The 12,853-nt window shown below is 38.7% G+C and overlaps 1 protein-coding gene across 50 annotated transcripts in view; it reads left to right on the forward strand.

Moving 5' to 3' along the window:
* The window catches only part of PBRM1 (polybromo 1), a 144,543-nt gene that overhangs the window by 105,841 nt on the left and 25,849 nt on the right, over positions 1-12,853 (forward strand). For all 50 annotated transcript variants that reach the window (XM_016424578.2, XM_007500485.3, XM_007500490.3 and 47 more), the window contains one exon: positions 3,690-3,835. In XM_016424578.2, the coding sequence (XP_016280064.1) occupies positions 3,690-3,835 (146 nt within the window). The remainder of the gene's footprint in view (positions 1-3,689; positions 3,836-12,853) is intronic.

The following is a 12,853-nucleotide window of genomic DNA, read 5'->3' on the forward strand; positions in this document are numbered from 1 at the left end:
CAGAACTGGAAGGAAAAATATATAAGCCCCCAGGAGGGCTAGACTATAAAAAAAACTATGAGCAAATCTGTACATTGCTGTCTGGGATAGCAGAGGCTATAGCGCTGGCTATGATGGGCCTGTCACACCTTGCACAGGCCCATCACCGCCACCACTATACTGGGCAGCATTATACACAGTACGGAATCCCCTCCCCCAGATCGCCGCTCACCATTCATTTTGCAGCCACATAATCCTTCACGCAGCACCTCATTCTCATTCAATTACTCTCAGAACAAGGCACCACGCAAAGGATTATGTCATCTGAAGTAGTACTGTACATACACGATGCCGCACTTTGCGGCACTGCCACATACAGTGCTCCTCTCACTGACCACCAATGAAAGAGGTACCCCTTCCGGAAGTGCTATGGGGGCTGAATAAATGGCCTCAAGGGGCCACAGTTTGGGGACCCCTGATAAAGGGTTTAGAGATCCAATACTACAAACCCAAATACAGAGATGGACAGAAGACAGCCACATGAACAGAATAAGACAAAAGTTTCTCTTAGTACCAGAGGTCTCAAGCCAAGCCCACTGGTCTCTCCACACATCTGTTCTTCTGCTTTTGCTTGAAGTGTTTTTTGGGGGATGGATTTTTTGTGTAATTTTGATTTTGTTTTGTTTTAAGATTTTTTTTGGTAGAGGGGAAGGGAAGGCTATGAAACACCAAGCCAAAGAACAAGAGCAGAGGAAGAACAAAATATTGTGCAGAAAAGTTAACATAATTGTTTTTCTGGAATGCAGATTTCTTTCAGAATTCTTTACATAAAGTTAAATTTGTATAATATAAGTTTACTTAAAATGAGAACTATCTGTATTTTTATTTGTAGTAAGAACATAAATATTGATACAATTAATTTCCTCTAGTATCATGTCAGCTCAGTCCTTGAATAAGGTTCTCACATTTCAAGTTCTAGCAATTAAGTTATTCTTTGCAGATAGTCTAAAACCCATGGCTCTTAGCACCCTTGGTCCCTTTGCCTGCAATTCTGCCCATCATGGTAGAGATGTCAAGGAGTCACATAAGGGGACAGTTTTGTATACCTTTTTTCCCCCTCATGAATTACCATGGCTAAATCATTTAATTACCTAGTGACCAGCCTACTCAAGATGGGTCTCCTCTAAGAAACATTTTCGTAGTTTGCTGGTGAACTTGGAGACAGAGAACCCAGGTTCAGATTGTAGTACTCTTATTTATCCTTTGATTTGGGACTTCAGCATCCTCAATATAAAACGGAAGGAGTGGAAACACATGACCTTGGAAGGTTAATCAAGGCACTATGTCAATGTTGGGGATACAAAAAAGAAGCAAAAAATAGTCCCAGTCCTCAAGGAGCTTACAATCTAATAGGGAAGATAAGCAAACAAATATTTACAAATGGTTTATATAAAGGAGAAATGGGACATAATTAAGAGAGGGGAAAGTGCAGGGCTGGCCATATCACCCCCTTCCTAATCAGTAAACTCCAGTGGCTCTCTGTTGTCTGCAAGAGCAAATAAAAATCTTCAAAGTTTGTGTTTGAGGCTCTTAAACTAGCTCTCTGCTTCCTTTTCTAATCTTTTTATACCTTACTGTCCCCAACATGTACCTCTCAATTCACTGCCACTGGCCTCCTGATTATTCAATGAACAGTATCATTGGCTCTGGGTTTTCATTCTGGTGGTCCTCCATGCCTGGGACACTCTCCCTCCTTATCTCAGCCCACTGAGTTCCCTGAAGTCCCAACTAAATTCCTATCTTTTACAGGAAGCTTTTCTCAGTCCTTCTTGATGCTACCACCTTCCCTCTCTCAATTACTTCTTTTAATATAATTGCAAGCTTATCTCTCTTAATGCTTTCTAACTTTAATTCATCCTTGAAATCTGGAGTTACCTAACACAAAATAAACTTTTCCCAACTTCTCATTTTAAACTTGTATCTGTCTTAAGCATTTTCCTATGAACAACATATCATGTTTTTTTCCTCTCTGTAGTCTGTTGTCTTTTTCTAAGTCAAGTCGATTCAAAATCACCACTGATAAGTTTGGGTTTTTTTCCTCTGTTATGCTGAGCTATAAAAATATGGCCTTTATTTTAATTCCCTTTAGTTAATTGTAGTCAGATTTACCTGTGCGTATTTTTGAAAGGTTACTTTGTGGTAATGCCTTTATATGTATCTCATTTGTAACTTTAAAATAGCTATGTCATCATTTTCATTGAGTCATGTCTAGCTCTTAGTGACCCTGTGGACCTTAGCATGCCAACACTGTCCATGGGCTTTTCTTTCTTTTTTTGTTTTTGTTTTTTTTCCCATGGGCTTTTCTTGGCAAAGATATTGTAGTGGTTTGCTGTTTCGTGGCAAATTCAGTGTATTATGATAAACGGTGTTAATTGGCTTGCTCAGGGTCAGACAGTATAAAAATAAATTGGCGAGTTATAAAAATAAAATATTTAGATGGAAAAACTTTAAATATAGGTTCAAAACTCTTCAAAACCTGTTCAGATACTTTTGATAGAGGTAATCAAAAGTATCTTCAGTGATGAAGTAAAACTCAAATGTGAACTTCCCTTCAAGGGCCAGGTGCAAGGACACTAAAGAGACTCATTTTATAAAAATAAAATATTTAAGAATATATTATATATATATATACACATATATATATACATGTACATATATATGGATATGGATAAAATAAAGAAGGATTTCTGATACTAAGGGATTCTAAGTCCACCCAAATAAACTTCCAGGTTCCACAAAGAACCATTTCTCCTGTGATTCACAGGCTACACTAATCCTCTCTGCTCTGACTAACCCAAATTTATACTATCTAAATAAAACTACCACTATTATCCCTATAAGTCTTAACTTCCTTCAAATTATAAAATAGAAAAGGCTAACTGGTTGAGTCTCAACAGAAATCCAATCAGAACTCTGAGTCTGTTAAACCAAAGTCCAGGTTTTTCTTTGGTCTTCTCAGTAAACAATCTATAAAAACCACAATAGATATTCAATAGTGTTTTCCAAGTTGGGAAAGGAAAACCACTGAGCTCCTTCAGATTTTTCCCTCAGACAGAGAGAGAGGCAAAGATGTTACCTCCTCTAGCCCTAAGAGAGAGTCTCTGAGAGTGTGTCTCTGTCAACTGCCCAACTACCAAAGAGAGTAACTGACACAGAAAAGTGGTTATAACTGTCAACATCTGGATTCATCATGCTCTCTCAGCTGTGCTTCAAGCTCCAGTTCTTTCTCAAGCCAGCCACTTTGCTTCTTAGCCCATAACTAATAAAATAATAATTATTTTCTAATATCCTCCTAACAACAGCTAGTAGTAAGTGTCGGAGGTCAGGTTTGAACTCAAGTCTTCCTGACTCCAGGCTCAGTATTCTATTCACTGAGCTGCCTCTGGATACATTAGTATAGGCTATAGCAACATTTCAGTATCCAAGACTAATAAGAAGTTAAAAGTTCTTAATTAGAGCAAGATAGACTTTAGGATTGGCTTTTTGATTTATTAGCCTCCAAGTTTTATATCCTTGATGGAAGTTTAATATTTTCAGTGAATATACTATAAAAATCTGTATTTCTTTTCATCCTTCCCCCCTCCCTTATATTTCCCTTCATGCTCAGTTTCCTTTCTTATACTAACTTTTAACTGCATCTTTTTCTGTAGGAAAAAGAAGATGTTCCAGTAGAAATGTCTAATGGTGAGCCAGGATGCCACTACTTTGAACAACTTCGATACAATGATATGTGGCTGAAGGTTGGAGATTGTGTTTTCATAAAATCTCATGGCTTAGTGAGGCCTCGAGTGGGCAGGTGAGTATTTGAGATTTTTTCCTATTAGAAAATCATAGCTGTAAAAATATTATGGATTTTAACAATTCAACAATCCATTTAGAAATAGACTGGTAATATGGAATGTGTTATAGGTTTTAAAAGCCTAGTTGCAGGGTCATGTGAATCTCGAGATGGCAACATAAAAGAGTCCTAGCCCTGCATATATTCTTATCCCAGAATCCATCTTTCCTTATGAAAATCCAATTGAGACTGGATTCTGTACTGTGACACTAGTGAGACAATAGTGGGTCAAGTTGTACAACTGGGAAACTGCTGTTCTTAGTTGGAGCTGCTGAAAATCCTGTTCTCTTTCATCAGCAAGTATTCATAATAATATACTTACTTGAAAAAATCAGGAAAGAGTCTTTCTGTCATCAAAATGACCACTAAAATTACCCTATGTGGCACCTAGCATCTCAGTATTCAAAAGATACTGATTTTTTTAATTAAGTATTTATTATGTTTCAGGCACTGTGCCAAGTGCTGGAGACATAGAGAATGGCAAAAAATATGATCTCTCATTTCCAGAAGTTCACATTCTAAGGAGAGAGACTTTATACAAATAGCCATGTACATACAAGATATATATAATATAAATGGAAGGTAATCCTAGAGGGAAGACGCTCGTAGGAGGGAGGACCAAAAAAGACCTCTTGGTGAAGGTGGCATTTGAGCTGAAACTTGAGGGAAGCCAGGAGGCAGAGGTGACATAAGGGACAACCAGGGCAAAGGCCAGCAGTTGGGAGATGGAGTATATTGTTCCAGGGACCTTCATCACCTCATGCTTGGATTATTGCAATAGTGCTTTATCCATTGAGCCATCTAACTGCCTCTAGTAGTCACTTAATAAATATTCATTAGTCGGTTTATTGAATGGCAAAGACACTGCTGTCACTGGATCACAGAATACATGGAATAAAATATAAGAAGATTGGAAAGGTAGGAAGGGACCAGGTTGTGAAGGACTTTAAAAATCTAAACAGAAGATTTTGTATTTGGTCCTGGAGGTAATGGGGACATTGAATTTTATCAAGTAGAAAAGGTGGCAAGATCAGACCTGTGCTTTAAGAAGATTACTTTGGCAGTTGGGTGGAGGATAGGCTGAAGTAGGGAGAAAGTCAGGTCAAGGAGACTGCGCAAAAGACTGTTGTCTAGGCATGAAGTGATGAAAGCCTGAATGAGAAGGTAGCTTAATAAGTGTAAGAAAAGTTGATATAGTTAAGAGATTTTATAAAAGGAGAAATGACAAGATTTGACAAACAGGCTAGAGTCGTGGAATGAGTATAAGTGAGAAGTTAAGCATGATGCCAAAGTTGTACACCTGGGTAACTAGGAAAATATCCCTGATAATAGGAAGGAAAGGTTTTGGGAAAAGGATAATGAGTTCTGTTTTGGACACTTTCAATTTGAAATGTCTATGCAACATCCACTTTGAGATATCAAATAGACATCTGATAGTACAAGATCAGAAGTCTGGAAAGAAGTTAGGTGCTTTTTTAATACATAGGATAATTTTTTTCAATTTGGATAAATAGAGCCAAGAATCATCTTGGTAGGAATGATAGTTGGCTCCATTAGAGCTGATGAAATCACTAGGTGTGATTGTGTTCTAGTAGAAGATAAAGGACAGAACTTTAGGGGCTCCATAGTCAATGAGTCTGACCTGGAAGAAGATTCAGCAAAGGAGACTGAGAAGAAGCAGTTAGACAGGTAAGAAGAGAGCCAGGAAATAGTGTCACACAAAAAGATTAGAATTAATAATTTGACACTCCAAGTATGAATACTATTTATTAAAAATCAACTTAGAGCAAAAAAGGGAAAATTAACCGCCTGAGCAAGACTCAGCTCCACACTTCTACCCCAACAGAGACAGTGAACCAAAAACATGCTCCCAAACAGAAACTGAATACCAAATTAACCCATGACACAGGACCAGAAAAGGGGATTGTGGGAAATGTAGTCTCTAGGGTTCAAGATTCTAAAGCAATATATGTTCCCTGTGATCCTTTGGGAGACCAGTCTCCCCAATGGATCATGGAAACATAACTATTTCATAACTTAAACTAGAGGTATATACAAATATTATATTTTTAAGGGAAATTATAATAATTTCAGGGCAAGGGGAAAATAAAAGAGAAAAGGAACAAAACCAAAAATAGGTGCATTAACAAAAAGCAGGGGACAATCCCCTTTGGCATAAGAGTGTACCTTCAAAAGCATTCAACCCTCCCAAAGTTCAAATTCACCATATCTCAAAAGTTCACTCTGGATCTTCTGGTACAGCGTGTGGTCTCTGCAGGCATCATCACAGCACCTTCTAGATTCTGGGAGGTAGCCGCTTGGTCTAAATTAGGCTCAAATTCAATTCAAAGTTCACAACAATAACATAGCCCCCCCCTCCTCCCCTCCCGAGGAAAATAATAATACATTCCTCTCCTGAGGAGGATACAGGGATACGTGTAGGAATTACACAGGGATACATGGTCGAGTCATAAGACATATGAATCAAGTATCAAAAAACATAGGAATCAAAGAAATTTTTTTTTAAATAACCTCTGTGTCAGATTAAAAAATATATAAAAAAGAAAACTTGAAAAAATCTGGAAAGAAGGGGGAAAAAAGAGGAAAAAAAATATCACAGCTCACAACAGATTCTTGTAGTGATCCATGCCCCATAAGCATACAACAACAATTAGTCACTAACCCAATTTAGCAGTCTAGACTACAGTAAGTTGTCACATCATGAGAGAAAATAGAAAAAGAGACTACATCTTGAGACAAATGGGAAATAGAATTCCCCAATTCAACCCTTTTCTTCGCTTTTTTGGGGTAATGGAGCCAGAGCAATTGATGTTATATGCTTGACATAGTGTTCTACAAGGAAGTCCTGTGTTTAAACACATGTTAAACAGCCACAATCTCAAGTCTCACACATGATCTAGTCATGTGCTTTTTTTGCAGAATGTCATCAATCCCCATAGGATTGGTTTGATTTCTTTCACCTTTTTGTGCTCGTTTGGCACTTTACAAGTCAAGTTCTGTGCTCCTTTGTGGTCTGTTTCTCCTTTGATTAGACATAGTCATAGAGCAAAAGTCTCTTAATAGTTAAATAACTAGTAACAGGTTGCCATAATCCAAAGCTTTTTGGGGGATATGCTTTTTATATGTTAGGTAAACAGACATCTTAGCTTATTCTATTGCAAAAGGTAAAAATAGTTTTAAAAAATCCTTTCAATGCTAGTGACATGTGTTTCAAAGGCAAAAAATGAGAAAAGAAAGGGGGGAAAATCAAATACTGTATGACACATGTAGGAAGAAACTGAAATATTAAAATTGTGTATATTTCACAATTATAGAGGTAAAGTATAGGGGCTAGTTTCCAAAAAAAATAAGATTCGACTTCCAGGTAAGCATGGAAGCAGTCTAGACACAGGACACTTCCTCTCCCCAAGACACACACCAACAAAGACTACCTCAAAAGATCTTAATCATTTTCAGAAGATCGGAAGAACTGTACAGTAGGGTACAGCATTGAAAGTATGTGGGATTTGGGCATTTCCACAGTAAGAGGGTGAAAAAGCTTCCACCCAAACGTGACCCAATCCACCCTCCCCCACCCCACTTATGGAGCCAGAGCCAATGCATGCCAGAACTAGCGAGCAAGCAAGGGGCACCTCTAGAGTGAGCATGGGGCACCTCTAGGTCCTTGGGAGCTAACTAGGACCACCAAGGACCTACCCTGAAAGCAGCTAGACAGGAAACCCAGCCGGGCAGGGGAGCACAGACCTTGGGCACCCCTGGGAAGGCAGCACAGAAAAGAGCTGCAAAGGACTGCAGAGATTCAAGAGCTTGCCTCAGGCAAAATCCTTGCTCCTTAACTCCATACATAGAGAACCTGCCCAGCTCACTCAGATTTCTGACTAAAACATCCATGGAGATGGCCAATAAAATCCTTCCAAAAACAAAAAAAAAAAAAAGACAGTGACCCTCAAGAATTTTTACCGAGGAAAAACCCAGGCTACAGAAAAAATACAGGACAAAATTCAAACAAAGGCAAAACCTTCTAAAAAAAACATTATCCACAAGCTCTGGAAGAATTTCAGTTGGAGCTTATCAAAAAGATGGAAGTCTTCTGGAAAGAGAAGTGGGAAATGGTTCACCCAAAAAAAAATGAAGAAATCATAGCTAAATACCAAAAGGTTAAAGCAGAAAACCAGGTCTTAAGGACCAGAATTGAGCAATTGGAAACCAATGATCTTGCAAAACAGCAAGAAAAAAAAAATAAGATTCATTTCTTCTTTGACAAGTGATTGCAAATAAGGCAGATAAAATGATGTGAGTGAAAATGAGGTAGATAAAACAATGTGAATGCAAATGAGGTAGATAATGCAATAATACATTCAAGAAAATACAAAAAAATTAATAAAGGCACAAAATGTTACAAAAGGCACATCAGGTCAATATAGGTCACTAATACAGGTTTTCTTCTATGAGGTACATGTTTCCCTACAAGGCAATTTGTGCAAATACAAGGATCAACCAAATAAAGTAAAACAAAATAGTACAAATCCAGCAATAAAGAAGTCTAATCACAATCAATAATCAAATACAATCAGTGCAAGCAATTATTCACCATCAACAGAAGGTACTCGTTTTACATGGCTACAATGAATCCAAGAGTCCCTCTCTCCAATTTTTATGGTTGTTGGTGTAGTTAGTAGGACCTGGAATACAGCCCCATTATAAGCAGGTTCAGTCGACCCAGTACGTTTGAAATTCTTTATGTACACACTATCACCTAGGTTTAAATCATGAAGCAAGAAATCAATGGGACCTGCTTGAACAGCAGCTCCAGAGTTGTGGAGTTCTTTCAATTTTGTTTGTAATTGTCTGATATATGTAGCAATAGTTGTATCCCCTCCTAACAGTGAGGTATAGGCAAGGGCAAAGGTTGTGCCTGAATAGGTGGATGTCCAAATAGCATCTCAAACAGTGAGATATGTAAATCACCTCTGGTTCTGCTTCTGAGATAAAATAGGGCCAGAGACAGGATTTCAGGCCACTTTAAGTGAGTCTCCATGCATAATTTGCCCATCATGGTTCTAAGTTCTCCATTCATTCAACTTGGCCAGAGCTCTGGGGATGATATGGTGTATGAAATTTATGAGTTATCCCCAGACATGAATAAATTTGAGATAACACCAAATTCGTAAAATGAGTTCCTTCATCCAAATCAATATGTGCTGGCAGGCCAAAATGAGGAATAATTTCTTTCAAAGGGATTTTAGCTACAAAAGCCTCTATGGCATGAGCAGTAGGAAATGCTTCGGGCCACCTGGTCAGTTGATCAACTATGACCAGACAAAATTTATACTGTCCAGCTTTTGGCATAGAGATAAAGTCAATATGTAGGTGCTCAAATGATGGGTAAGCAAGAGGACGTCCACCAAAGACTTTTCCTCGAAAGTTGTGTTGATTAAAGGCCTGGCAGGTAGGACAAACTGTACATACTTTGGAGGCAATTTTAGTTATTCCAGGTGCTTATCTATACTCTTTTAACAGTCTATAATTCCTTGGGTGCCAAAATGACTATGTTTATGAATAGAGTGACAAATCTGGTTATAGAAAGCTCTAAGGAGTAAGGGTTTGCCATCCAATGATACCCATACTCCGTTTATCTGTTTTGATTTAAATTTCTGCTTCCATTTTTCCACTTCCTTGTGTAAGAGTTAAAATAGTTGTCTGCCATAAACTGTGGTATTTAAAAGAGTGGGTGCCTTAATTGTAATAGTTAAAATGGTTGAGGTTGTAAACTGTAGTGAGTAAAATAGTGGAAGATATACATTGTGATAGATAGAAGAGTGGGTGAGTAAAATTGTGACCGCAGGAAATATGTTTTCACCACAGTGTCTTGTTTTAAATCAAATATAAGGTGGTCGACAGGGAAATATTCCCAATTATGAATCTACCCAAGTCAACTGGGTTTTATAGAAAATTTACTTTATAATACAATGAGGAATTAAAGAAAGAGAGAAAAAGGAAATAATGAGAAAAAGATAGACCAGCCCAGGGTAGCCCTGGCCAACCCAGGCCTAAGTCCTAAAAGAAAAGATCAGTCAGTCAGTTATCACTCACCATAAGATCTGTTCAAGTGAGGATTCTGGGGAACAGAGTCTCCCCAGAGGGAGTTCCAGCCAGAGTCAGCCTCCCTTGAGAGACCTCCTTAGAGATTGTCCTTCAAGAGATTCTTCTCAAGAGACCCTCCTTAGAGCCTGTCTCTCAAGAGATTCTTCTCAAGAGAGATTCTTCTCAAGAGATTCCTTTTTCTTATATAGGAGTTTTCTCCTATGTCACCTCCCCTAAGTTCTTCCATCTACCAATCACAGTAGACGTTTTCCAAAGGATAGCCCATTCTGAATTCACAGCTGAGTCGACTAAGCCTTTTAGTAAGTTTTTCACCTTTTTGTCCTGGCAAGTTTACAAGTTGCCTGACCTTTAATAGGTACTTAGCACCCCATTGTATTAATTCTAAAAATAGGCATGGCTTAAAGAACTTTTTGCCTCATTATAAGTATGGGTTTAAGTACTTTCATTGTTTAGCAAGGAGTTTTCTCCCCTAAAGCAATCTTAAGTATGGGTGGAGTAGAGGTCTTCCCATTTCTGATCTAAGTAGAGTTCTCACATTTTAGATCTTCACTGTTTAAAATGGGGAATAGTCCCATATAAGTTTTTTCCTCTTTGCTCCTTGTAAGTTTACAAGTCTGAGAAATTTCAAGATTCACACTTGTCATTATAGGAAAGTGATAAATTTAAGTCATCAGTGGTTGTTAATGTTAAAATTAATTCAGGCCCTTCTATGGCTGCTAGCTTTGCTGTGATATCTGCTTGGTCATTTCCCCTGGAGACAGGATCATTGCTACCTATATGTGCAAAACAATGAACAACAGCTATAGCTTCAGGGAGCTGGGTGGAAGAAAGAAGTTCAGTAATAAGGTTTCCATTTGTAATGCATTTTCCACCTGATATTAAGAATCTTCTCTGAAGCCATAACATGCCAACAGCATGACATATGCCAAAGGCTTAGCAGGAGTCTGTGTAAATTGTGACTCTTATCTTTTGAAATGATACAGGCTTCTTTCAAATCTGTGAGTTCTGCACCCTGTACCCTTATATTTGAGGGCAAGGAAGCTGACCCCAGAGTATCAAATTCAGTAACTACTGCAGCCTCCTGTATAGCGCACACCAACCCTCATAAATGAAGAACCATCTGTAAGTAATATTAAATCCAAATCATCCAAAGGGGTGTCCAAAAATCCTTACAAGGTTTATCAACAGTGGACACTAAAGATGTACAATCATGTAAAGGTTCTCCAGAAATTGGTAAATCAGGGAGCAAGGTTGCAGGATTTAGAACTTCACAGCGTTTTAGTGTAATATGTTCATTATTTAATAGGGTTATCTCATACGTAATAATCCTTTGGGTAGTAAATGCCTGTGTTCTTTGTCTTAATAACAATGCCTCAACCTCATGTGGGCACATTTTTTATGGTCAGAGGACATCCCAATACCAATTCAACAAATTTGGTTGCCAGTAAATCTGTGGTAGCTACTCCTCTAAGGCATGGTGGTGCTCCAGCAGCTACTGGGTCAAGCTAAGCTGAATAATAGGCTACTAGGCATTGAGCAGATCCCAAAAGTTAGGTTAGAACACCTGAAGCCACCCATTTTTGTTCATGCACATATAAGGTAAATGGTTTATTATAATTTGGTATGCCTAGAGCAGAGGCAGACCAGGATAGCTTGTTTTAAATTTGAAAGAACTGTTAGTTTTCTGTTTCCAATTTAAGTGGTTCAGGGACCGAGTTTTTTGTAAGTGCTACAAGGGGCTTAGTGATTTCCCAGTAGCAAGGGATCTACTGCCAACAAAATCCTGTTGCTCCAAGAATAACTCTCAATTGCTTTTTAGTGGTAGGAGCACTTAACTTTTGGATATTTTCAATATGCTTGGTAGAAATTAAACAGGACCCAGTAGTCAAAATAAAGGCTAAATATTGTACCTTAGGGAGACACCACTGAACTTTGTCCTTGGAGACCTTGTGGCCTCTCTTATGTAGCTCTAAGACAGGGGTCCCCAAACTACAGCCTGCAGGCCACATGAGGCCACTTATTTGGCCCCCACCGCACTTCCAGAAGGGGCATTTCTTTCACTGGTGGTCAGTGACAGGAGCACTGTATGTGGCGGCATCGCTCACATACAGTACTACTTCAGGTGACATAATCCTTTGCGTAGCACCTTGTTCTGAGAGTAACTGAATGAAAAAGAGACACTGTGCAAAGGACTATGTGGCTGCACAATGGAAGACATCAGCATGGAGAGTGGCGATCTGGGGGAGGGGATTCCCACAGCAGTATACAGATTTGCTCATAGCTTTTTTTATAGTCTGGCCCTCCAACAGTCTGAGTGAACTGGCCCCCTGTGTAAAAAGTTTGGGGACCCCTGCTCTAAGAGGAGGTGCTTGGTATCCACTTGAAATGCTTCAGCATTTGGTGAGGCCAAGAGCATATCATCCATATACTGAATTAAACTACTGTATTTAAATGTTATGGCATCTGTATCAGCAGTTAAGAATTGTGTGAACAGAGTAGAGCTGTCCACAAACCCTTGGGGCAGATTAGCCCAGGTACCCTGTGAGAAAGCTGAGCACAAGGCTACTACTGTAAAGTATGTAGCTGTGCTAGGAATAGAAGAAATAACAGTATGTTGGAAACTACAGGGTGTCTCTTTAACATGATTATTCACAACTCTCAAAACCTGGACAAAATAATAGAGATGCTTGCCATTGGGCCCTACTTTTTGGCTTTTTAACAGGCAGGATGTATGTTTTGTATTCAGATTTATAGGGAATTATGATGGCTTAGTCAATCAGGGAATTTATTACAGTTGTAATGCCATTGATTGCCTCCTGCGAAAGAGGGTCCTAAGGAATGGAAGGAGGT

The sequence above is a fragment of the Monodelphis domestica genome, chromosome 7, assembly GCF_027887165.1.
Source record: "Monodelphis domestica isolate mMonDom1 chromosome 7, mMonDom1.pri, whole genome shotgun sequence".
Lineage (NCBI taxonomy): Eukaryota > Metazoa > Chordata > Mammalia > Didelphimorphia > Didelphidae > Monodelphis > Monodelphis domestica.